This window comes from Lates calcarifer, linkage group LG20 (genome assembly GCF_001640805.2).
Source record: "Lates calcarifer isolate ASB-BC8 linkage group LG20, TLL_Latcal_v3, whole genome shotgun sequence".
NCBI classification, from domain to species: Eukaryota; Metazoa; Chordata; class Actinopteri; family Centropomidae; genus Lates; species Lates calcarifer.
The window spans coordinates 5969526-5997354 of record NC_066852.1 but is presented as its reverse complement, the minus strand read 5'-3'; the positions used below and the strand labels follow the sequence as shown (position 1 = coordinate 5997354).

The 27829-nt window shown below is 41.1% G+C and overlaps 1 protein-coding gene across 3 annotated transcripts; it reads right to left on the bottom strand.

Moving 5' to 3' along the window:
• Window positions 1–1763: 1763 nt before the first annotated feature.
• nova1 (NOVA alternative splicing regulator 1) lies at window positions 1764–27274 on the bottom strand. 3 transcript variants are annotated; one of them, XM_018692222.2, is made up of 4 exons: window positions 26196–27274; window positions 18893–19036; window positions 10227–10393; window positions 1764–9856 (listed from the first exon to the last, which is right to left on the bottom strand). In XM_018692222.2, exons 1-4 carry the CDS (start codon window positions 26368–26370, stop codon window positions 8837–8839), a joined length of 1506 nt encoding a protein of 501 aa, XP_018547738.1. In that variant the 5' UTR covers window positions 26371–27274; the 3' UTR covers window positions 1764–8836. The 3 variants fall into 3 exon arrangements, with proteins under 3 accessions (XP_018547738.1, XP_018547739.1, XP_050934434.1); XM_018692223.2 differs by lacking the exon at window positions 26196–27274 and adding an exon at window positions 21673–22545; XM_051078477.1 differs by lacking the exons at window positions 18893–19036; window positions 26196–27274 and adding an exon at window positions 12024–12230.
• Window positions 27275–27829: the final 555 nt, after the last annotated feature.

The window sequence follows — 27829 nt, the reverse complement described above, 5'->3', positions numbered from 1 at the left end:
CATTCAATGTTATAAAATATAATATGAGCACCTTACTTAGCACAGATAATCAAGAGTCAACGTGGTGAATACCAGATGTTGGTCAGTCATATTATCCACCTCTGACATAACAGAGGTTCCTCTCTGACCACAGCTGCAGGGGATTCTAAAAATTAAAGCTAATTTATTCAACGTGATTAAACAGTAAAAGCATATTCAGTCCCTCAGTTGGTGTGCTTTTAATAGTATAGTGTGTCACTTACCATAAGCAGTTTTTAACACTGAAAGGTTTTCACTACCCTGCAGGGTTCCAGTGGAGAGTTTGAATGTACTGGTCTAAATGTTCACTCAAAGTAAAACACTGGAGCAAACAATAATTCTGCTTTTGTAGCCATGCTAGTGGCTTGGGGATATGAATGGACGGCAATGCTAAAATATCTCAACAACTATTGAATTGGTTTCCATCAAAGTAGTGGAGATTTTGATGGACTGGCACAAAATTCTGTACAGATATTCATGGCTCCCAGACAATGATTGTGGTGATCCCCTGAGTTTTCTACCAGTGCCCCCATGATGAATTTGTGGTTTTGAGTAAAATGTCTCGACAGTTATTGGATGGATTAGCATGTGTGGTATGTGTGGTTTGGTATGGGTGTTCATTCACCCCAACATCAGATCGAAATTTCAGTTTGTCCAATATTTCGGTTTATAACCACATACATGGAAATCTGACAGCCTGAGCTGTAATTTAGGTTTAGTGCTAATGAACACGTGTGCATACCAACATCCTAAGATAAGATGGTGAACTTGGTGAACATTGAACACTGTGAGTATGTTACAATGCTGGTGTTAGTGTTAAGATCAAACTTTAGTGAAAATTAACAAATATTAGCATGCAGGCACACTAAACTAAGATGGTGCATTGTTATTGTGAGAATGTTAGCATGCTGACAGCCTCACAGAGCTGCTATCACTGCTGTAGATAGACTTGTATCTTTTCTGTTTTGGATAAATTCAGAGTAGCTTAATATCACCTCTTTCATGGTTTATACGTGTTTTCTCTTATGTTACCCAACTAGACCTCCTCTCAGGACATGTAGGCCTATGTGTAGACATCCTCTTGTTAGTTTTGTTGAGTTTGCTGGATAACACCTTTATCAGTCTTATTAGTTTAGCCTAGCTGCACCTCTTTAATCAGCCAAAATAACTGCAAACACCTGTGTGGGTGTGCAGGGCATATAAGCCTAAAATAGTGGACTGGCCTCAGCCTGTAAAATCCCATAATCTTTCAGTTTATTTAGCCGTAAACTGCTCTACGTTCAAAATGTGTTCACAGAGAAGACAAACATTTGAAGCTATCCCTTGGATGCTACAAAATGAAACAAAATGTTCATGTTTGTAGATGGGCTCTGACCAAAGTCACTGCGGCTCTGAAGCAACAAAACAAGCTTTTTAACCTCAACAGCTCAGTGAGGAAATGTAGTATCCATTACTCTGCCCTCAGTGAACAAACCCAACTGCCAAATAAATCCATGCAAACCAGATGTGAAATGCTGCTTTTCTTCACATAATTGTTGCACCTCAGTCAGACTCCTCATTAATCTGAGCATTATGTCCATGAAAACATAGAAACTGTTCCCGTTTAATATGTGCTCAGATTCAGCACTCCAGAAATCGATCTATTCATAGAACGTGTTGGTTGCAATTATATAAACTCTCAATCTTTCACTCAAGTGGGACAGAGAAGAGGGCCGAGGTGGAGAATAAAAGGAACAGAAGACAAGTGATGTTAAAATGAACATTTATAATGACTCTTTGTTGCCGTCGCAAAAATAATCTTTAAAAAACAATTCAATTATTAACACTGAAATGCTGACTTCACTGGTAGTCCACGAGTCATAAAACACAACTCACTGAATTTCTTTTACAAACACAGTACTACAGTTACATTAAATAGTCATTACCGTTAAATCTATTAATGAATAATGTTCAAATAAACTAATAATAAAAACAATGACACTTTTAAAATCCTCTCATTCCCTCACCATAGTGGCTGTTGTCTTTTTATCAACAGTGTATCATTTAGAAAATATACTGCTTCTGAGATGTTTCTCTGACAAAAGCAGAAAACAGACTGGCAGCATAACAATAATGGTACATGATCTCAAACGTCGTACAATTAGGGTGATGTTTTCCAAGGGGAGTGGAAATGGGACGTAACCATTCCTGTGATCTAACATTTAGTTATGTAGGCTGGCTGCCTTTTGGCTCAGTATGGAATTATTTGGCACTCTTGCTGACAAATATTTGCCATTAAAAGCTTTCACACTTTTTCTAAAATGGCACAAGAAGGCATTTTCCTCTAATTTCTGAACATATTCAGAGGACTTTTTCTTTTTAAAAGACATATAAATGCTGTCCTAGAAAGCCCTTTAGGTAGTTAACACTGTGGACTTTCACAGATTCTCCTCGTAACAAACGAAAGACAGAACCGCTGTCATTAATATCCAAGAGAGATGTACCCAATCAACAAAACATCACTTTGCTTAGGTTGGAATATATGATCTTATGCTGTCAGTCCATTTTTTTCTGAGATGGAAAGAACAGAGGTTAAATGAATCGAACCCCGAAAAAAAATTTACAATGACATGAAAATGTTTGCAAGGTACTGGCATGCTTTCTTCAGTTTACACTTAAGCAAGTGTTCCACCCTGCAGAATTGTCCAGATAACCAGAAAAGAAATAGAACAGCCTCACAGACTTTGACAGTAAAAGAGGTGTAAAATCCGACACATACATGAGTTCTTGGGGGATGGAGAAGATCAGCTATGTTCATGGGAGGTTCAGAGGGTCAAAGACAAAAATGGCCTCATGTCTGGTTGGCAAGAATCCTGTATTTTCTCAGACGAAAGGGCTCAGAAATACCTTAATCCGTTTAAAGGGCGGACACAGTAGCAGGTGCTCGTTGTAATGAAACACAAATTGTGATATCGTGTAGGCTGAGAGAGTGAGACTCAGGTAGAAGAGGTTTTAAGAGAGGAGCAAGCAGCTTTAGCCAGTTTGTAGCGATTAAAACCAGTCCTAGCCTTCTTGTGAAAGGGCTCCGTGGGGGAGGATGATCGTCCAGAATACATTTGGAGTGAAAATAAAAACAAACATGACAACTTTTGGAATGATACCGTAGTTCGTTTGGCATTCATATGTGAAGCAGTAAATGCAACGACAGGGGTCTGTAACATAAAGAAATGAGACAGAAATTTCACTCATGTCACCAGGCATTTCAAAGTCTAATAGGTCTCCTCTGTGATTTTCAATATGTTGAGGGGGCAGAGGCAATCTTCATTTTGCTGGTGCCGATTATGTCTCTCAGGTCTGACTGTTAATATCAGCCAGACTTCGAGCTCCCATCCCTCAGTACCTTAACCCCAGTGCTTCAATCCCAATTTGCTGGAGAAATGAAAACCATTTTCGAATTTGTAATTTAAAGCTAAAGACGATGCAAAAAGGACAAAAGCGTCCAGATCCCTCCTGGTTTCACACGTTAGTTAAAAACAAAGCACTCACTGACTGACACAAACCTCTGCTGAAGGGAATGTGAAGGAGAAGCCTTCAAGTGGGGAAACAGGTGCTACTTTTCTATTTTGTCTGAGACTCCAGCCCTTTCCATCATTCATGAGACCCAACAGGATCAGTGAATAAATAAATAAAAATAACATCAGTGTAACAGCAAAGAATGGCAAAAAAATCAACTGTTGAAAGCCAACATGGTTTGCTTCATTTCACACCCAATATGACCACTGATCAGTAAAGTGCATTTATGCAACACCAAACAAACAAGATAATGTTGACAGCGAATCGGAAGTTGTGTTAAAACATATCTGGTTCATGACTATGGCCGTGTGAGGCCTACCTGACTATAGCTGAAATCTGTTATTGACATAGATAGTAACTCTACATGTATTTGACATTCCTGCCCTGAATTTACATTAAAGACCAATAACATTCAACAGAAATAAAAAAAAAGAAGAGTAAATGGGTACATTCATAGATTAGATCTGGGCTTTCAAGCTGTGACATAAAAAAACTCTAAAAAACATTATGGGACAGGTTATATGAGGTTCAACCTGTCTGTAAAATAAATGCATGCCTGATATCCTTTAAAAAAAAACCTAAACACAAGGAGCCAATGCACTGAATAACATTTTCACGTTTGCTTGTTTCACATTTTTAATACTCCTCACTGCACCTAGAAATCAATATATCTTCTCTGATGATGTGTAGAGAGATGAACTTGACTGATGAGAATTTGATCTGAGATGTGTGTGTGTGTGTGTGTGTGTGTGTGTGTGTGTACACGTGTGTGTCTGTGTCTTTTTTTAGGGCCAACATGACAATAATGAGCTCCCTCCCAACTCACAACGTAAAAAACAACTTTTTTTTTTTAAACATGAGGCGAGTAAACTTAAGTGCTTTACATTTGACTGCATGCAGTGTTATGTCTCTGAATGTTGCGAGACACCTCGCAAATTTTTGTAATTTTTTTTTCCTCCATAATTTTACTTTGATACCATGCAATAGAAGACGTGCAAAAAGATAACACCTAACTCCACAAACACATTTTTGATTGTTAATGGCTATGTTATGAATGCTTATAACATGTTATGCTTAGTCCATGCTGGCCTATAGAGACATTTGTGAGAAAACAGCAGTACTTAAGCCACAGGTCAAACAAACACACAAGGGATGCATGGAGTGTAAAACAACATGGATCCATAAAAATCACAATCTTTAACTCTTATTCTATGTACCTATGGGATAAAACAATGCACAAAAAGTTCTTTGTCCTTTGTTTTCTTAAGTAATGTATTTGATTATCTTTTCTTAACTTAAAAGACAGTGTTTGATTGGCACTTGATCAGCACTTCTAAACAAGTTATTGATATCTAACATTTGATCGCACATCTACAATTTCAGAAGCTGCAGAGGTCTAGTTTGGCACAGGTTGTACTATGAAGTCTATTATTACTTTTACTATCTTACCAATACTGTATAGTATTCTATACACCTCGTTTTATGCTCCAGCCTTTTAGAGCATGTTTCTAATCAACAGACCAGACATCTTTTCAACTAAAATATTTTGTATAGTTTACTTATCAAATAGCAGCATTTTTATAACTTACAAAAAGTACATGTAAACCTATTCATTCAAAATCTTAGTAATTTCAAAGGTTCATACAACAGACATAAAACACAAAACAGGACAACATGCTACTATATTGCTTCCAATATTCTTTACATTTTCTTACTGTCAAACTAAATCATCAATGACAGAAATATGGACACCACCGGTTGATGATGAGTCATCATAATGCACAAACAAATCGCGAAGCTAATCTTAATCAGGCTTAGTTGGCACTCTCATCATCCACACAAATATAACATAGTTCACATTGTATCGACAACGCTGGACTGCATTTGGACTACAAACTAGAATAGCTACAATAAAGTACATATAGATCATATGACATGACATATTGTATTCCACAGAAATGAATTCTAGTCATTTTCAGATAAGAGGATATGCATAAAGGATGTCATTGTTTCGGCTTGAGGTCACAAACAAGTTCCCACTTTACTCTCGCTATCTTATGCATTCTGTCCTTACTATGCTTTGTTTATAGGCTGAAACTTAAGCTCAGTTTGTTCAGCCAACATATGAATATTTATTCAACCAAGATTTGCCTTCTTTTGGAAAAAAAACAACACTTTCTCTTCCCTTAAAAGGCCATAGTTCACAGTCTAAACCTTTCTATATCCTACTTGTTCTTCTTATAGAGGGAATTTGATACTTTGAGCTGATGTTGCTGGTTGGTCTTGTGGGTGTCACAGTTTTGGAGGCAGGTGTTTTCTGTGCATTTTAGCCTTGTGAACTCTACGGCCTGGGAAAATATTTTCATACCCTTACGACCTATAGTGCATAACTCCCACCAGCAGCACACCCGACACACCGCCCATGAGAAGACAAGACAGGAGGAAGGAGAAAGAGGGGGAGAGCACAGTGTAGGAAGAAGCACAGACAGGGATTGGGACACAGGAGGAATTCTCAGAACAGTGAGAAACAGCAACATGCAGGGGAATAAAATGTTGAGAGAAAGAGGAAAGTTAATGAGGGGCAGAGAGAAATACTATTTGGCACAATGTATTGATCAGAGCGCTTTGAAGGAGAGCTCTCTGCAGGCAAGCAGTCCAGTTGCATTGATAAAACATCCCCTTGTTTTGTGCTTGTATCTTATTATATGCTAAAATCTTGGGCAGTAAAAGGTTATCTTAAGCTATGGTTTCACTAGTGGCCAGATTGTAGTTATGGATGACTGTGAAGCCTTCCAGACACATAGTGAAAGGAAAGATTTCAGTTAGGAAGAAAGGCTCACTGTTGCAATTGCCACGCATAATGTTCAGACACAACAAGTTGTTTCAAACACTTTCAAATCCATTTACTTTCAAACATGAATTATGAAAATGAAAAGAGAAAAGGCTATTCATCAAATTTTCCAAAAAACGGGAGTGGCTCTGATTTTCTTGGACACTACTCAGCACCAACCCTCACAGCCGAGTATTCAGGAAGCTGATCATAGAGCTTGGGTTGATGAGGGGGGGGCAATCGAAAGATGTCTTTAGAGTGGGGAAGTGGACGTCATAGGACTGGAGAGTACAGTGCAGGAAAATATGGAGGGAATAATTTGTGGTTCGCTGATCAGAAAATGTCCGCTAATTTTAAGTGCAGTGCATTGGTACTGGTAAACAGAAACATCACAAGACGCTGGAGTATAAATGCTCTTGTGGAGATATCCCTTCTGTCAGTATCGGTAGGTTTTGTGTATGTGACATAGATGTGCACATTAAAATATAATCACATCCCAAGCAGGGACAGACACACTTTACATTGTGTTCTTAATGTCTCACAGTGCAGTCTTCAGAGACCCAGTGTACCCAGGATGAACACCATGGATAGCAGCACAGAAGGAAGCCAAGGTAATATTCGAGTGCTTGTAAATGCTCTAGACAATTAGCCTCCCTGCATTAGACAAACAATTGCCCATAAAAGACAATGATGCCAAAACATTTTGTTATGTTTTATTACGTGCTTCACTTGAAGTTAGTGAGCGTTAACATGTTTTGGGAACAATAACAGGCTGCCTGGATGAACTACAGAATTTTTTTTTTGTCTTGATGCAAATTGGGAAGGATGGCTCACAGAAAAAGTGAGTCCAAACCTTCTTTTCAAGTGTCAGTCTACTTCCCTTTCATTAGTGTATGTCTCTTGACTATTTGGTACCCTTAATGTAAAGGCAATAGTTTCATTGTTCACAGATATTGGTTCATACAGCTTTTCTTATCAAAATGCTTTTGTAGTGCTTTGTTCCCTTTGCGAACTGAACTGGTTAGACACTGCTTCAAGGTAGTCTGAGCTTTAAGTTATTTCTTGGGAGTTACAAATGTGTCACTAAGGCAAAAATATTGTCAGGTAAAATCTAGAGTATGGCCAATTTTTGGAAAAAAGAAAAAAAAAAAGACCTGCATTTGAAGTGAAGATGGACTTGAAATATTAAGACTGGATTGCTTTTCATCATGAAATGCTGAAATCAGTCCTTTTTCATTAGGTGAGAGGCTGGGTCAGATCCAATGGGCTACTAATGGCTGGACGACACACCAGCTTTTTTAAATCAAGTAAACAGATTAGTCGCCAGAGAGATTCTGATTTCATGGTAAAGGAGATATAAATCTAATCCTATAGCACCAAGAAAGGGTTAAACAACAAACATATTTCTGTGTGTTTGTAGCTGTGACTGAATATGCAAATATGTTTCAGTGTTTGTGCGTTTGTGGGAGCATTATCTATGTATGTCCATGTAAAATATATTTATACATTCCTGTGTGTCTCCTCTATCCTCTCACATTGATTATTTAACCCCTGAACTATTCTTGCAGACAGCAACAGTGAAGTTCAGACTGGGTTTGAGTTATACATTTCTTTCACTGCAACACAATATTTGATCCCTGTAAATAAAAAATAGCAATAGGCTAATATTGTTTTTACATTCAGATCAACCTGCATTCACAGGTTTAAATAATCTATTTGTGTTTGAATGAGACCATGTCAATAAATAAAGGATGAAAATATAAAATACCCAAATTTAGAAACTTCAATTATGATATGAGCCAGAATTCAACATATGTCAAAATAGATATGATTTCTTTAAAGAAATTATACTCAGATTGCTTCCCCATAGACTGAGATGACCTCAGGTGCTTGTCATTAAACCTCTCCCCTGTTAACAATGCCTTCTGCATTGTGTACAAAGAGCAAGGTTTTTAGAACAGCTCTATAAGCTGGCTGGAACTTCATCTGACACGCTCAACTCACCGGGAGCTGAGGTTTGCAACTGAAATTAAAAACAAAAAAACAAAAACAGAAATAAAAACAGGAAAAAAAAAAACAAAAACAAAAAAGAAAAATAAAACAGCTATGAGGTTTTGGAGGAGGGTGAAACCCTGCGGCCTCACCCTTGAATCTGCAGCTTGGCAGTGGACCAGTTCAGCTTACTCTGATCACCATCGTCAAAAGGACTCGACACAAACTTTTAAAAAACATCAGGACGTCAGTCCTAAAAACACATTCACATATCACACACACTTATCTTGGTTGTCTCCCCCACCTCCTCCTTTGTGATTCTCTCATTTGATACTGAAATATTGAACAGATATTTGGACATTTCTTTTTTCTATTCATCGTGACCCTCTCATTTCCCTTCTATCTCTGTCTTCATCCTTTCCTTCTTTCCTCTTCTTTTTCCTTTTAGCCCACCTTTTGTGGGTTGGTAGCACGCACACCCTGCTCGTAAGTGATCCGCTGGCTGATCAGATACTGCGCTGCTTGAGTAGCGGCTGGGGACCCTGTTATGGTAACTTTACGGTTCCGAGTACCAGGAATGAACTCTCCCTTTTTGGAGATCTGGATGCGGGCTCCTGTTAGCTCCTGGTACTCTACCAGCGTTTTCCCTCCTTTCCCCAAAATGGCACCAACCAGATTCTCCGGAACAGCAATCTCAACCACGTCCTTGGCCCCATCCGCCAGCTTCTCTGTTGCCAATAGGGAGGAGGCCATCAGTGGGGATGAAGCATTTAGGTAACCATTGGAAGCCCCTGTAGCAGCTGCTAGAGAACCCAGGGAGAACCCACCAAGGCCCGTAGCAGGGTGGCCAGCACTGCTGGAGGCATCGCTCGCGTAGGATGCCAGCAGGTTAGCTGCAGCAGCAGCAGCTGGGTTAGCACTAGCTGCTACTGCAGCAAGGACCCCAGATGCAGCTGCAGGGTTGAGGCCTAGGCCCAGGGTGTTAGTGTTGTAGCCATAGCTGGCCAGTGTATTGAGGGCTGAGGTGATGGCCAGCAGATCATTACCAGAGAAGCTGGACATGGCGGCGGGGAAGGCGCCCATCCCTGTCAAGCCGGCCTGGCCCAGAAGGCTGGAGGCAGTGGCAGCTGCTGCGGCTGCGTTGGGCAGCACCTCGGCCGTATTAGCATAGGGGGAGCCTGTGGGGTTAGAGTTGGCCACTGGGCCCGAGACGTTAGAATAGCTGATGTTGAGACAGCTGCTGCTCTGAGGGTCCTCCTGGATCTTCTGTACTATGATTTCAACAGCCTTGCGGTTCTGCTCAGGCTCCCCACTGATGGTTACCACTCGCTCCTGCAGGTTGATGCCCTCTGGCTTCTGGGAGAGCTGCACCCAAGCCCCTGACTGCTCCATTACTGCTTTCACTGTGGCTCCGCCCTTGCCAATGATCAGCCCAGCTGTGCTATTGGGCACGATCAATTTGGCCTGTAGAGAAATAGAAAGATTGAAGTAGCAATAAAAGGTAACAAGAGACAGACTTAACAACATAAATGGTGGACAGAAAGAGGGATATCTCTCACTGAGTCAGAGTACTATACCAGCCCCCGCTTTACTCAGCGATTTGTTAATCCCAGGGGTTTAGGCTGCAGCTGCCACATGGCTCTGTCTAGCTATGAAAGACTGTAGGTAAAAATAACCACATACCCTCACATTTTCCTGACCCTACCAGACTGGGTCATGGCCCAGAGAACAAATAAGACTGACAACTAATAAACAAGGTGTCCTGAAAGTGAACTGTTCCTGCCGCACAGTGACCACACACACCCTCAGAACAATTGACTGTACAGTATCTCACCTGTTTGACGCGGTCTGGGTTGACAGTGGTCTGTGGCTGCAGTATGCTGACTGGTTCGGGTTTCTGTGCGCTCTGGGGCATCTCGCGGACTTTCTCCGCGATGAAGTTGTGAACACCATTGAGGGCTTCGACTGTACCCTGTATCAGACAGACGCGTTCTGTTGTTCCTGTGAGGACAAACACAAGTGATCGGTTACTCTAATGCGCTCTGAGTTCATGCTGGACGAGCAGATTTGAGGGATTTGCTCTTTGGGCTGGATCAAAATCTACATTTATATTAAGACGTCTTGGCAATGAAAAATGTTCCTTGACATTTCACAGAGAGACCCAATTACTAAGCTATTCCTCACTTCTTGCATTTACAAAATCAACAGAGAAACAGCTGAAAGAAAGAACTGCGCTTGGTTAGTGGGCCACGAGGGAGGGGGGGGTTGGGGGTGTTCATTCCTTGTCAATGATGTAACTCTTTCAGTGCTGTAATGCTGAGCCTGTCCTTGCCTAGCAGCTCTAATAGACCAAACACACACTTGTTCCTCCTCTAGCCTTCTCTCTACACCCACATTGACGACCCAGCCGGCATTCCGTTGCCATGGCAAAGGGGCCGAGCCGTGGAAACAGGTGATGCAACAGCGAGTCTTTTATACTTGCTTGCAAGATTTTTGAAACACTCTGCCTTTTGTATCAACCTTCCTGCCTTGCTCTCTAACATTTGGCTGTTCTTTGGTTGGTTTTCTTATGATTTAAGAAATGACATAATCAAATCTGACTAAAATCAAATCTGAATAAGGCAGATAATTTAGTGAATGAAAGTGTCAGATCATTCTCAATGATTGGGTAAAATTTGTAAATGGCAAAGAGCAGCTAATAAGGTGAATTTGTGTCTGAGCAGAACTGCTCTACTTCATTGTTGGCATTTCCAACTGAAATTCAGTTGGATCCCAAATTATAAGATTGGGTGAGACACACATCTGCATGTGTCCTCTGACCACTTATTAGCACTCAGGAAATGCTAAAATGAATCCAGTGAAATTAGTCAAAGTCAGACCAGATTGGCTTTATGTCACAGACATGTCTAACAATGCATTTAAATAACCAATAGGTCAGTTCAAGCTTATCAGGGAAAGCAGTAGAAAACTTTAATTGGGCAAAATGGGGAAAAGGGCATCTGACCTGTAGCTGACTTTATTTTCTTAATTTCTTGATAATAGCCATATATTACTACATAATGCACAGAACCTCAAATAAAACTGACAATGGCCCTGCACATTTTACCATATTCCTGACTGTCAACTTGTGTGGCCAAAATAAATCAAGATAGAATTCTATCTATTGACAGACAAACAAACAGGCTATAAATGAAAGTATGCAGAGCCTCTGAGAGAAGGACAGTTGGCACCTCTTGGTGTTACTGTGCTGCACCTGCCTGTCACTCTGAAGCATGTGAGTACAGGCATTTGACCTGTTGTGGATGCATTCACAATTGAATATTATTAATAACATTTCAAAATGATAATACTGATGATATCTCAAATCTAGGGTGATTTGTTTAAAATTAATCAGACAAGATGAACAATGGATGTTATTTCCTAGTAAAGTTTGTTGGAGGAAATGGTAAAAGAATATAAATTATTGTGTATGAAAAGCTCTTGCATATACAACAAAGATACAAACAATAGACAAAAAACATAAAATATAAGGACATTTAAAAAAACATGTAAGCAAAACTTAATTACACACACAAAAAAAGAGACAGTGATGTCACATTATTCTAACTTATTGGAATTTACTTAGACCAACCTCTTTGTTTGTCCTACCCTTAGATGGAATTTTTCTCAGAGTAATCTTTGCCTTCTCTTCACTTTTTAAACTTTCATCATGGATGAAGATATCCCTTAACTCTGCTTGGCACAGAAGCCTAAATTTAAACATCTCCGCATCTAGAATGGTCTTCAAACAGTGACAGTGTATCTACCAGGTCAGTACAATAGTTTACCCTCAGGCGGAGACCATGATGTATGACTATAACTTTTGTCACTGATGAGACACTGTAAAGAGGACATGAAACTATCTGAATTGTAGATTTTTATTCTCCACCCTTTTCACTTCCTGAATTGCTTGCATCAGCTTTTGCCTTCTGTCTGTCTTTGAGGGTGATGAATTTCATAGTAAGAGCTATGGGCTTTGAGTTGTGGTACGAGTTAGCTCCTTCTCCTGTTGGCAGGAGGAGAGAGAAATGTGTCGGTGCCCCAGAGAGTACACATCTCAGCCTTCAGCTTTCCCCAAGAGACCAATGACTCTCAGGTCTTCTCTCTTGATCCTGAAGCTAAGAAAGTTCTAAGACTCATGTCTAGTTGCTCGAGCTTTCCTGTGTTTAGAATCTACCTCTGCCTTAGTTTTGCCAAATCCTTTGTCTCATTTATTCAGACTGTTGTAATAATAAAGTATTATTCACACTACAAATCAAGCTGAAATGTTTTTGTTGGAATTCTTACATTATTCATCATGCCACGTTGTTGCCATGTGGCATGTTTTCCCACAATGTAAACACTGATTTTAATTGTGGGGATGTTTTGTACCATGCCATTTCTTCCAGTGAATCAGAAACAGTCTCTCAGAAAACTTTTACATGATACCATATCTTGACCAAAAGTTCCCAACAGTCACTGTTGCTGTATTTTGAAACACACTGTGCTTATCACAGATTTGTTTTAGTGCAGAGAAATAAGCCATCAAATCACAGACTGGCTTGTTTTATGTAGCTGGTTCTAATAAGCTGTAAGACAGACTTGAAATGCTTCTTAAATTGTAAATGAAGTCAGAAACATAATACTGTGGGAGACACCATCATTTGGTGATGTAGGATGCAGTAATGTGGGATCTGATGTCTGTGTCACATTCAAATACACCAGGGATTTTACTGCTAGAAGTAACACAAAGTGCAGAATTTCAGACTTTGATCAGAGCTTAAAAACTGCAGCTGTTTGACGTTACATGTAATCTTTGGTCATTCTAAGGTTCTTAAAGGTTAAGGATGGCGATGGTCTATATTTTTCTTATTGTAAACAAATCTGGTGAAAAGACCAAAACCAACAACACTTTAGTCGATTGCTTAATACATCAGTACCTTGCCTGTCTGTGGCTTGCAGCCCAAGCCCACTGGATCTTGTTGAAGAAAAACATCTTTGAAAATACATAATTTCACTTTGAAAATATCCCAGAGTATCCCAAAACAGGTGGTTACTGTAGTTTTCAGCAAACATTACCAAAACTGGGGAAATACTGCACTTTTTGGCACCCTGGTTGACATGTCACCCAGTGTTGTTAATAATTTTTTGACAACAATGAAGCTTTATAGCACAGAGGAATAAGATCAGGCTCTGAATACACAGATAATACTAGGACACATTCATTGGATGAGACTTTTCAATAATATCAGAAAGTTCAGCTCCATACTAATTCTAACTGTAACAATATGTCCAGGCTAAAAGAGCTAGATGTGTGGTGATGACGGACACCGTGTACCATGATGCAATTCACAATATAAATGGAGGACAATTTGTGGAGGTGGTGTGATGGCTCCAGGGACATTCTGGGACACAAACAAAAAAAAAGAAACAAATGGAAAAATAGCTTCATTCACTAACAGTGACAGTCTGAAATGTGACATTGACTGTATTTTACAGTCACAGTTACTGATGCTAAGTGGTGTACATCTTGCCTGATTTGCTGTTCATTCTTCAAATGGTGAAGTCATATATTAATTGCTAGGTTATTCACTGCCAACTGTCAAAATAAGTTTCAGTGTAAACCTGGCTGGTAGCTTTACTCTATATTATGGAATTGCGACACACGAAATAAATAAAAAGCCAAACAGGAATTTAGTTTGGTTCCAACCAGTAAGCCATGGAAACCATCAAAATTTGATTTAATTTGCAGTGTCGTGTACTGTCAGCATTACGCAACTGACATAGGCAAAAAGATTACATAGTGACTCAGAATAGCGACTGGGTTTAATGAGCAGGCAAGGTACAAAAAGTGAGACTGAGACTGCCTTCCTGTAAAAAATGAACCCACAGGTGACGTGGCATAAAGAGCAGCACGGTCCTTGTTAGGTGGAGGTTCAGGTGGATGGATGGAACAAACAAGGCTTTGACACAGGAGACTGCTGTTGATTCCCCATGTGAAACCAATAGTCATCGTTGTTTCTTGTAACTGTTCTACTACCTGAACTGCATGTCTATGACTGTAACCATGATGCCTGAAGTTCCTTTAACTTTTAACCTAAGTACTTATTTTAACCCAAACCAAGATCTTTATCTTAACCTGACTAAGTAGTTTTTGTGCCTAAACCTAACCAAACCATGACCATTCTACAAGCTTATTACTGTTACCATGAATACAATGAATTTCCGGTATGCTGCTGCTGGTACACACTGCATGTTTAATATTGTAACCATGCTGACAGAAGTCACCAGCCACTATGAGGGCACTACTTCAGCAGACACCCTTATGGGTTGCATCAGAAGGTAGAGACAAACCAGCCCTATGGTAGTTCAGGTTTGAGGACTTGTTGCCCAGGTTGGACACCAGCAGGGAGTAGGAGCTAAAGTTGGACAATATGGAATCATTTTCCAACCAGTCACCATGTGTCCAACAACTGGCAATTGCCAATACATTGGAGCAAGTGTATGTGCAGCATGTGCCTGAAAAGACAGGTTGAACAGCTGTCCAACACTATTTGAAAGAGTCTGATGGCATCAGATGAATCTGTCTGCACCTTCTAAATGAAGAAAAAAGTGGAGAAAACATACTCTATTACATGATTAGGATTTATGAATTGACATTGCTTTTCAGCACCAATCAATCACTGAGTAACCATTAGAAATGGCTTAATTTTCATTTAGTCACTGCCCCATTTTGTGAAAGACACAAGAGTCAAAGTCAAATTCTCAAAGGTGGCATAATAAAAAATACTAAAAATTGCCTAAAAAAGACCAGCCAGTGATGGATTCAGCCAATAGCCAATATACATTTGTCCAATTAAGATTAATTGAGGAGTTGGAGCATAAAGGAATTAAATCACTATGTTTGCATACAGCTTTGATGTAGGTTATCATTTGCAGACTTGTGGCCACTAAAAGTGGCTAGAATAGTTGCTAATGGTAAGTAGTTAGCATGGGAAGATCTTGATCATTTAAGGAGCTATCCCAGAAAGTATTTCACTTCCATAAATATGGGGGACTTGTAAGAGCCAGATTCAAAACAGAATGGTCACTTTCAAAGCAGCTTACGCCAAGAAATTCCTTTCTTTTAGTCCTCTTTGTGGAGCCAAGCTTTAAAATAGCTGGATAGCATCTTTCATCAGACCCTCCCTGCCTGCTAAATGCCCACATTGCGAGTCTGTAACACAAGCTTTCTGTCAAAAATGTGGAGTGTCCATGCTGTAAACACAAGCCAACACAACACTGATGACGTCGTCACAGCTATTTTGTCAGACTTTGGAAAGGTCCCTCTAGAGCCACTGAAGAGAGTATTCAGCTGTTTTCACTGGCTGATAAGTTGTCCTCATGATGAGTAAACCTTGCATATAAAATTGATGGAGTGCCTCTTTAATTAATTGACCTCTCCTAATAACAAAGATTCTGCTGTTGCTTGGTTGTTGTGCTTGCAGGTGTTCTTTTGGTCTTGAATCATGTTAGCACCATAAAGCAGGAATATTTCAGAGTACAGTGTAACAACTGGTCCTGGTTGAAGCTGAGAAGAGTCAGCAGGACGAGTTGCTGTTCACTGGAGGTACAGACATGAATCTGCAGTAAGAAAAGGCTGCAGTCCTTGATGTCATGCCCATGATGTCATGCTAGTGATACTGTCCTATAGGGAGCATGAATGACTGGGTATATACTGCATATGGAGATACAGTTGAAGAACAACAAAGTGTTCCTTTGCTGTAGTTTCTTTTTCTTTTTTCAAAGAAATACCTCAACTTATACTCTGCGGAATAGTAGTGTTTTCCAGTATGAGTTCACATAATGTGATTGATTTTAATGATCTGATAATGGAAAACATACTCCCAGTGTTTCTATGACATCACAACAACCTCATGTGTTCGTGCTGTACAAAGTAACTCAATACATGTACTTGGCCAGAGGCCGGCTGCACAAAGCAAAGGGCTTCAAGTTTTGTTTCTAAGTTTATGTTCAAATCATGTACTCCCACGGCTCTCTTTGCAGCTGCTTAAATACGCAGATGTGTGTAAGTAGGTGTGAGTAGGTGTGTGTATGTGCTGAATGCACAGTACAAGTGGGTGAATGTATGGCATGCTGTGAAGGCTCAAGTAATTCAGTCATGCAGCAGTTCAGATGGGTCAAACCAAATAATAAAAACAAAAAAAAAAGACGGTGCCCATGTGTTACGAGGCAAGCATGCAAACAAAATTTTAAGAGAAGTGTGATGTAATCTTATCTGGCCTGAACTCTCCTAACTACCAGGAACCAAATCTGAGAGAAACAGTGAGTGGGGAGGAGGAAAGAGGAAACTTGGCGTGTGTTGGAGCAGCTTGAGTACAGCTGGGAGAGGGGTCATGTCCACAGAGAGGGATTGAAACAGGCTATTTCTGGGCCTGCCCCCCTGTCCCCTCGCTCACATACAATCATGCATCATCCACACCCTTCACTATCTCTGCTCATCCATCTCAGTCCGCCACAGCAGGGCCCAGTTGTACAATTCCCATCAAGACCACTGAATTCATGGTTTCATGTCTTACACTGACGGATGGGAAATGTGAGGTGGGTGGGAGTCTCAGACTGAGCCATCAAACAGAGGATTGCAGAAGAAAATGGCTGCATCGCTTGTTGTCCCTTGATTTCTCTAGTGTGTGATTGTGCTGTAGTTGGAGTGTGCTCAGGCTGCCGCAGGATGAGAGATGGGGGCGTGAACTGTGTGAAATGGTATTAGCATGCTATATTAGCCCAAATCACACCTGATTCAACACAGAAGGAAGGTAAAACAGACGTAGCTGATAAGCATGACATGTTGAGTTGCTTGCCTCTAAAATTTGGGGCCAGTTTATTCATTGCGTTATACATGTTGCTATTACAAACTTTACCAAGTTGATCATACTTAAAACAGCTAGAGGTTTAGCCTCCACTGACCTGTCAGAAAGCAGCACTAGCTATTGTGCAGTGTATGCTAGCAGTCGTTTCATTTTACTTGTGGGCCAGAACAACCACCCAATCAAATCTTTGCCAGCGCACTCTCCCTGAACTCCTCTTCTCACTCATCACGATAATGAGTAGGGGGATGGGCAGAGCAGGTGGTGGCCTATGAACACATCCACAATCCAAAGAGAGAAATAAAGATACATATCACACTCCTTTCATTTGTTCCTATGCCAGTAGCCATAATTCATTCCCTAGCTGGCCTTGTGTGTGGAGAATTTCGAGCAATGCCCTCTGAACAGACGCCCTTTCGTTGATGGCTAAAAAACATGGTGGAAGAAAAAGTACAGGAAAATATTTGCTAGCACATCCTTCTTTCCCTCTCCCCCCGGTGCTCAGTAATTCTTTACCATGGCTCAGTTAGTCTAATATATCACATGTAACTCCCAACTGAACAGGTTAAAATCAAACAAGAAGTGCATTTTTCCTGTCTGTTACATCTTGTTTCTGAATAAAAGTAAACTAAGAACTCTTTTCAGCTGATACGACAGAGATCACAGGACAGATCCAGTCATCAAAGTAAGTTTTTTATTTTTATTTTATAGAGGTAGTATCTTTAAACAACTGTGAACCCCATAATTTAAAAACAACTGTAGTTTTCTCACATTTTATTTCAAAGGTCATGTGCACTGCTACCTATTTCCTATCTAAAGAGGTAATAATATATTCTAAATATGTAGACCGTAAAAAGTATACTACTACACAGGGATCATTTGCTTGCATGAGTTATCACAGAAAACATCTGGACCTAATAAGCAGCAAGACACTCAGCACCTGTTATTTTTCACCACGTTGAGGAATCCTCTGAGGCATGAAGGACAAACACCCAGACTCCTCTACAACCAAATGCGTTTGTGTTTGGAGGATAAGATGGTTCAGCTTTGACCTCCATGCGATAGGGGTCACCGAGCTGCACGAGCATCCCACTCCTGTTGCCATTTTTGAATCAGACTCTTGAGAACAGTTAGTGCTTTTAATGTACACTACGTGTTCTCTGTATCACTGAATATGCAACTTGTTTTTGGTGGCAATAAAATGGCAGCCGTGCGCAATCCTTCCAGAAAAGCGAGATAGTTCTTGTATTGCACTGACATGGAACCATGGACACTAAAACCAAAAAGGAATCCTAATGACAAGTGCAAACTGCCTAGCCATGCGACTTCATTGAAACTAAAATTGCCTGCAGACTTGAACGCATCATCTGACAGAAGTAACATCTACATGCATGTTTAGTCCCTTAAGCACATAAGGATGATCAAGTTCAAAGTGTTTACGATTGGTGTGTGATTAAAATGAAATGCAATTTTTCATGGGAAGCCAAATGAAGAGGAAATATCAGATGTTCTCTCACACCGAACCATCACTCCTTCAGCTGGGTGATGAGTCAGACTCCTCATATTTATAAGACTTTATGCTCATCGATTTTAATTACCAAGCATTCATTCTTACCTGGGTAGAAGTCTTTGGATTTGGACAGCTTAATGGTGGCACCCGTCTCTTTCTGCAGTTGTACGATGGTCTGGCCGCCCTTGCCAATTATAGAGCCGGCTGCATAGCTGGGGATCAGCACCTTCAGGAAGTACTCACCCTCCTCTGGGAGAGAGACACACAAAGTGGGAAAGGGTCACATCTTGTAAAGTAGCTCTACTCATCATCACAAATACCATACTAGTACCCAACCCCAAAATCCTGAACAAGCAAAAACTCACAATGGGAACACGCAGCTTTTACGTGTATGGGGGAAATGCAATAACATAATCTTGTGTCTGTATTCATCCAGTGAAGGGAAGGTATCTGGAAGGCGATTTTGCCTTTTGAGTTCTTTGTAGTTTTCAGCACATTCACATTTTATTGGAGATTGGTGACATGTTCTCTGTCCTGTCCCAGATTTCTTGTAGAGTAAATGATGACCTCCTTTCCAGTTTGCAGAGGTCTAATTTTAACTGTTTTCAAGGAGTTTTAGCAACCTCTGACTAAATACAAAGCCAAGTCCAGTGTTACTAATCACTGTTCACACATGAATAAAAGGCATGTAGAATTAACAGTTCAATCTGAATGTGAAACATATCCTGCATTCCCTCAAAAACAAAGTTACACACAGGACTCAATGCAAACACACAAAGTAATTATCCATGCAGTTCATGAATGCCAATACAAAGTGATCCTTCGTAATTAACAGACGTGAGAAGAACATATGGGAACCAATCCCACAGATTTGTTCACAGGGTATCCTGCCAAGATGGCCTAAATCTCCTCCATTTTGGAAGGGACTTCTGTAGCTTACCGTGGCTTGTACAAGTCAGTGATTGACAGCATGTCAGTTTGAAGAATTTGCAGCCAAACATGTTCCCTTCCCTCCCTTTCAGTAGAGGAAGTTCCTTTTCCTACAATTCTAATTAAGAATTAATCAGCATTAGAGTAGATGAAGTATCTGTCCAAGAAAACCCTGATCACACTGAGTGCACTAATCAAGTAAAGGCAATCAACCACATATTGAGCTTAGACTCAAATACAAGCAAAGAACCTGCCAACAAGACATCAAAATTATTATATATATAGATGTGGAGCAGCCGTGATTCCCCAATGAATTACAAATAATAAATCAATGACGTCATAGTAAACACTGGGTACAGGTGCGTACTTACTATACCAAAGCACTGATACAAATAATCTCTGCATGCTGATTTCGATGCAATGACGTCATGTTCGATCCATTTCAGCTGCCTCAAGGGTGACGTCACTGGAGCGGGCAGAGATGTAAAAAGGCACTGTCCACCTTTGTATGATGAGATTTCTAATACGTTTATCAGTGTCAAATAAATTGGGTTTTTGCTTGCCGATGCAAAAGGCAAAGGGTCTGTCACCGTGTCGCTGCATCCTATGTGTTGTAGAGGGTATCGAATGTTGGGGCTTGACCGGCATGGTGGGGAGGAGAGACCGATGAATGGAAGAGGACCACCCTGCATTGAAACCAACCTGTTGCCTCAGTAATGCACTCATTAGATTCAGATGTGAATGAACATGGCACTGTGACATTAAAGAATTTCACAGCCCACAAGTTAGCTCTTCTCCTTATTGCATTAATATGCCCCTCATGTTCCATTCAGACACAGGCTTTTTTTCATGCACATCACCCATAACCAATGGCTCTGACAAATATACAGACAATGACATGATTATTAATGGATTTTCACTTCTGATTTAGATTAATTAGCCTCGGTTGTGGAAACAATCCCAAATCCCAGAAGATATTATGGCCACATTACGAGAAAGCACAAAATCTACTCCACCATCGAAAGCTAGTATATATGTCAGGTGCAGGTCAATATGTCATTTTTCTGTGAACATCCTAATGAACGAAATAAGAGATAAACCTTTACATATACAGCTGGAATCATCTGTGGCCATTGTCTGGTCTTTGGATTTTCATGCTATATTGCAGTCAGCTCTCCGCTTTTCTCACAACGAATAACAATAAAATGACCTTGGTGAAAAAATAAAGATCATGCATGACTGACATGGTCGCCATAAAGCTTTGGAGCCCTGCCTCCTATCACAAGATATCTGATACTATAGCCACATAAAGAATTTAATTTGAATGATGCTGATTGCAGGATCAAAACATCCAAAGACCTGTTGTTGACAGACAAGCCCAAACCCACTGCGTAACTTTCTGCTCGTCTTCAACCAGAGTAAACCCAGCAGGGGAGGAAGCCACCAAGATTCCCTCCATCACCCTCTGAGCCACGTTTGCTGTCATTACTCAATAATTAATTCTGTCCTAGTGTCTGAGATCACAGTAACAGGTTTTAATGGCGTCATGTGGTAGAGTAAACATGGCAATCTGTTGCTGCAATCCGCCAGGGAACGGGAGCAGTGGGGCACATTGGGAAGCTGAGCCAGTGGGGTGTTAGTTCAAACCCCTGCTTCCAATACTGGAAGGATGGCTTGGAGGAGAGACACAGACGCTGAGCCAAATGTGTTTAGTTAAGTCACTCAAGGGGGGTGGGTCAGGAGGAAATGCCTTGTGACCGTCCTCCCTCCTTCTCACTACCCTTCCAAGTACCCATTCTGCATTTCAATGGACTAACCTGCTGCTGACAGGCAGCAAGGACGATGGAACAAAAATGAGCAATAATGGACAAATGAGCTTTAGGTGTATGAAATTGCACGTAGTTTAGCATGATGGATAAATTCAACAAGTCAGACAAAAAGAGTTTGAGGCTTACCCATTCTGAGATCTGCTGCTTCTCAAGTCCTCTGTCAGATCGCCATCAATGCCGGGGCACAATCTCTAAAGGGGATCTTAACATTAGCCTAGGCATAGGTGCAATGGTAGTGTTGAGGAATGCAGCCAGTCGACCTTTTTCACCGAGGTTTAATTCATCAGTGGGTGCAGAAAAAGAGATTTCACCGCAGCATCCGAGCCATGCCTGCAGCTGGCCAGAGCCTCAATTGTCTGAGAAAATGCTAATGCAGGCTCTCAGTGTTTTCAGTGAAAGACGGCACGCATTGTTCAAGCCTGCATCGGTTTGAAGGGGGGGGTCTTCCCTGCCGCATCACCCTTTTCACTGCTCTCATCCATATTCATCGAGTGGCCTGTCCGTCTGCAGCAGCACGCAGGACTGACACCTCGCTTGGCCAATGGGTTGCCTCCTCCCTCCAGTACGTCATGTCCCCACCTCCCGATGCCGGTCCCAAAAAATTGAATTTTCTCCTCTACTCCGCCTCTTTTGACGCAGCACTATAAAGTATGGCAGACCATTCACTCACTTTTTTAGTGGAAAGTGACAAAGGTGAAGTGGCTGAGTGAGCGGGCTTCAACGGTGAATGGGGAAGCATGTAGAGTGACCTTCAACAGTGGCTGAAGAGGTGTATGGATAACATAAGCAGATGATGAAGGAGGTGGAGGAGGAGTGATCTGAGACAGCGTGCCTTACGCCACCCACCCTCCTTTCCTCCTTTCCCCCACCCCCAATCCCTTAGACGGCCATGTTTGAGAGGGCGGAGGGGCTCATCAACCATTGCAAATGGCAGTGCCGCAGAATGGTGGAGGGGGGTGATGAAGCCAATCACTACGCCTATAAATCTTACACCGAGAGGTATCTTGAGTGACTGAATGTGTGTAAAAACTGCAATGTGCATGTGTGTCAGTGTCTGTGCGTGGACACAGGGGGATTCATCTTCGTTTAATAGTGCCTTCTAGGGAACCTGTAAAAAAGGGACTCCTTTTTTCCTGGCTGCTGATTACTTTCATCCGCAAATCAAACCCTAACACCGTGGCCCATTTTGTTTTGGAGCGAATGCCTTCCAGAAAATTCTACCAGTCTCATTCACTGTGAGATGCTCTAGTATATAGACACAGCCTCCCTGTAGACTCCACTCCCGCTCACGGTCTATCTATCTCTCCTTTTCTCTCCATTCTTCTCATTCTCTCTTTCACTGCCACCTGGCAAATTCACAGTCCGCTCACGTCACATCACTCTGCAAGGGCACCTGTGTCCTTCCCACCAAAAATTAAAAAAAAAAAAAAAAATACAGCTCACATTCCTGTGCCAACCTTTCCATTAGCAACATTACGAGATCATACCTAATCCCTGAGCCACACAACCTTTTGGAAGGCACATGCTTGCCAGCAACATGGGCTCAGAGTATGGGTAATTAGAAAGAGAAATGAATGAAAGATGCTCAGTCTGAGGAGAGAGGGGCAATGCTGATAAAAGAGGAGTAATTTCCCTCATTCAGTGTCCACAGCTCTTAATGCACAATGAGGGGCTCAGCTTTGAAAGAGCACGGGCTTTCTTCTCTTTGTTGTAACTGCCAGTCATGTTAATGATCAGTTCGGTAGGAATAACATGATCAATATCAGACGTAACCAAGGGGTTGGTGATTACAGGGACAGCTAAGGATTATCACGCTGTCTACCACTATCGCCAGACAGGCTGTGTGTCAGCAATGTATGTAGATCACATGAAATGGGAGGTGATGCAAAAACACATTACAGACAGCACTGGCTGAGAATATATTCATGAAACATCAATTTTGTGTAGGAGTCATTATAAGTCATTTAAATGTGCATTTCATGTAAACATTAACAACAAGTCTCTGCTCCTGAGCTCAGCCTGTGGGACTGTGGTCCAAATTAGCCTCAGAGATCTACCCTTTTAGATACCGTTAGATTCACTGCCATTTCACCTCTGTAAATCTAAATTTGGTGAACTGCTGCATATGCTAACACTCTGGAGAGAATGCTAAGCTAACCTGTGCAATTGAAATATCAACTGTTTTAGAATTAATTTAGAATAAAATGCCTTAAATGCATTTACAGTAATTTTGGAGAGAAATATAGGACCCGTAATTTCTTATTACATGATATGAGTGACCATGCATGGATGCTGCTTCCCTCAACTGTTCAAATCAAGATATACATTTAATAACCAGGGCCTTACAAAACTAATTATACTTGTGTATGTTCAGTTCAATCAATAACTGACATTAACATTTACTTTAAAATGTAATTCTAAGTTATTGTGGGGTCAAAACGTATATTGCATTCTACATACTGACTACATACCTTTTTTCCTAAAAATGCACAAAAAAGTTGAAGATATTAAAGCTGATAAAAGCTGTTTTCTTTCATTGGGTGAGCAGTTATTTGTGCAGCTCCAGATTCTAAGCGTCTCAGAGTCTGTGATACAGTGATGCCTTAAAAGAAGATGGAGACAGGCTGGTAAAATGGTGTGTAATAACACTAAAAAATGACAGCTGTAAAAAGTGGGAACTGTCTGTGTGAATTAAGCATTTTTAGAATCTATTAAGACTTTCCAAATGCAATTTCACAACATCTAGACATTCATATCACCTTGATATTGGATGGGAAAATCATGGTGAAGTCTCTGTACTATGACTGAATGGTGAAGTCATCCAGAAGCAGGAACGCCATGTGACTTTTCTGTTCTACAGTGGTTTTAGGAGTGCTAATGGAGGACATATGGAGGCTGGATCTGCTCTAAAATACTGTCTGGTGGCGCAAGGGTCCTTACATGCCTTGCTGAAATAACAATTCTGAGGTGCAGTGAGGTGCAGCAAAGATGCACTCATGCTGTTAGAAATAGGATATAATGCTGCTATCACTGAATGGCGGGGTGTCTGGGACACAGAGACTGACAAATTTCAGTAACATATGGTGAAGAAACTGCCTGGTCTCTGTGGACATCTAATTAACATTAAGTTGAATAAGTGGTCCCTGTGAGCTGTGCAGACCATAACAATTACAAGCTGAAATAAGATGTACAGTAGCTGGCATACTGAATCAGCCGTCATCCTCCCTGCTGCACTCCGACATCTTACTGATGACTAATAAAGCAAGCATGCACACACCTCCTTGTTGGTTCTTTATTGGCCGTCACTGTTTCTCCTCCACAAAAAGGAATTGTGGTCATTTTGCCTGAAATGGTGCTGCAGTGTGTCTGTAGTCTTTTTACCTCCACTGAGTAGTTCACACTATCTTCATTTCTCTCTGAATTTTTGTGAAGTGCCTGTAATGTCATCTTTTAATTTAAATGTGCTTTTAAACTTTTATGCAGGGATATCCTAAATCCAACACTACTTGTTGAGCACTTACATGTTTTAATTAGCATTCTAGTATTTCATAATTGTAATTTTACCATCACATAGTGTGCTAACAGTAGAGACTCTACTGGCAAACGTCATGACGGGCTAACAAAGACCCCAAACAGATGCAGAGATCTGGCTTACCCTGCAACCTATAAATAACTTTCATTTGATAGAAATCTAGGCTGCGAGTGGTGATGAGTGCGAACCCCTATTTGTTCAGGACTGTGGGGTTTTCACCTGTTGGTTTTCCTGCTTGGCTCACCTCAAAGTTAGTACTTAAAATGCACTCTTAACTCATAACATTGTCAACTCCACTGGGGACTGCATCCCCCTGCAGTCTCCCAGATGGCTGACAGTAAATCTACAAACTCAACCATACATCTCAACTGAGCACAAGAGCTCTGCTGCTTTCTTGTCAGTGTTCACAAATCAACACTGAAATGTTCAGTATCAAAGGGTAGTTTCCTTTAGGTTGAACAGCCACTGTGCATCTTGTATTCAGGGTTACTAGGCCATTGTGGTATCATAAAGCTAAGGTCTACTATTTCAGAGGGAGGCATAGTTGTACTGGACTTTATATGGAAGTGGTTCCCACAGTAGAGGACCAGGAGTCACAGACAGTAAGATGTTTGACTTTACCACTGATGCACAAGGAAGCATGAGGGAATCTTGAACTGAGAGGACACCACAACAGTGATAAACAGAGGGTTAGTGTAATGTTAAAGCCTACACACACACAAATCATCACTTTCCCACTGTATGAAAGGCTCCACAGCAAACCGCCAGATGTGGAGCCAGGAGGTGACTGGGTTCAGATTCAAAGCTGACCTGAGCTGAGGAGGTCACTCACTCAGTCAGACTGTCTGCTCTCCCTGCTGGGATATGCGGTGTATGAAGTAACAGCCACATACACAGTCAGTGTTTCAAAGTGCCAAGTGCACAGGTGCTGCATGTTACAGCCTGATACGGGGCCCAGATCTGCTTCTATGCTGCATGTGGTTTCTTTGCATGCAGTGCAGTGTTTATTTTGCTGTTAACACTTGAACCGGTGCATGCAAAGGCTTGTACAACAACAGATTTGACTTCATGTGGAGGAGACACGGTGGATGAGCTGGCTCTTGTGTATCTCTCTTACCTCCAGTGTTGGTACGCTTGGTACAGCCGGCCTCCTCCGTCGGAGTTTCCAGCGGTCGTTTGCGGGAGTCCGGGTTATCAGCCTCCATGTGAGGCTGCTGTAGGCTGTGGAGGTTAGGATTTGAGTAAATCCCGTTATGGTCCACGGCTGCTCCGCCACCACCGGCCATCATCATCTTTTTTCCCCTGGAGCTGTAGATAAATTTGCGCTATTCCCCTTCTCTCTCTCTCTCTCTCTCTCTCTCTCTCTCTCTCTCTCTCTCTCTCTCTGTCACACACACACACACACACACACACACACAGCGCCCTCACCACCACATAGCCTGATAACGCACAGCGCGATACGAGAACGACAAGTTTTGAGGGTCTCGAAACGATCTCAAAAGGATCAAAATGTCAGACAACACCGGGATCGGAGTCTCCTCTTTCCGCTGCCCTGCTGCTCTTCCAGTGCGTCTCACAGAGCTAAATATAAAATCCCATTGAGTGAAATGCGCTCATTTAACGCGCTCACCGTCGCTCCGGCAGCATGGTCCTTATTGTTGACGCGCAAAAACAGCCCCGCGCCTTAAAATAAAGCTGCACAACAGTCTGAGAACAGATCAGCCATTAAAACAAGTGCAACAGCTTCGCAGGAGAAAGGCGCTGGAAATAAAGAGGAAGACAGCTTTCTGAAGTCATCTTCACGCCATGTTTCCCTGTGAAGTCCTCAGTGTGATAAGTGCAGCTGTTGTTATTGTTGCCTTTGTAGTGCAAGAAGAGAGAAATATAGTTTGAGAGCTCCACAGAGGACTACAGTGCCACTGACCGGCCAAAAGACGAGGCCAGTGCAGCGAAGATCCATCTGATGTGAGGCAAGTACATTATCCCGTCATTTCCCTTTATAGTCTAACTACGTGTTTTTTACACTACTTTGGTAATACTTCGTTTTTTTCTTTTACGTGTCCCAAGTCTCAAAAGAGAGCACCTCAGGTTAAATGATAAGAGCTGTGTGGGTCCTTTAGGATTATGTAATAGTATTTAATAGTAACACTGCAGTAAATGTTTGCGTTACGTCGTCTGGACTCATGTTAAGTTTTTAATCTATTTTGTTGTTATTACTTATACCGAAAAAAATAACTGACAGCTAGTTTAATAATCAAGTAATAGTTCAAATCTTTCTTAAAATCTAAATCTTTTTTCTTTTTTTTTTTTAGCTTTTCAGTTGATAAGATTTTCTGCTCTGCTTTTCTCTGGTTAATATCACTTTAAAAGGACTATGTTGGGGTTTAACTGCTGGTCAGACAAATGAATAACAAATAATAAAGGTTCAGAAGAAAATTAATTGAGAGTTGTCTCTTTAAATGGAGGAGTAAATAAGATGAGTAATGAGATAACCATATAAGTGAAGATGATAAAAATGGGGCTAAAAAAGCAGCAAAAAAAATCACTATCACTGAGATTTCACAGGTAGTTATTTTGCCAAAATCAACAGTTCATCACATTGTAAAAAAAAAAAAATCTCTTCATGACTGCACAACCAGTTAAGAACATTCTTCAGGATGTAGGCGGACATGTTGACTTCACTTCAACACCTGATAAACTTCAAAAACAGGAAGGTCAGGCTCCAGCTCACAAAAACATCCAAAATAAAAC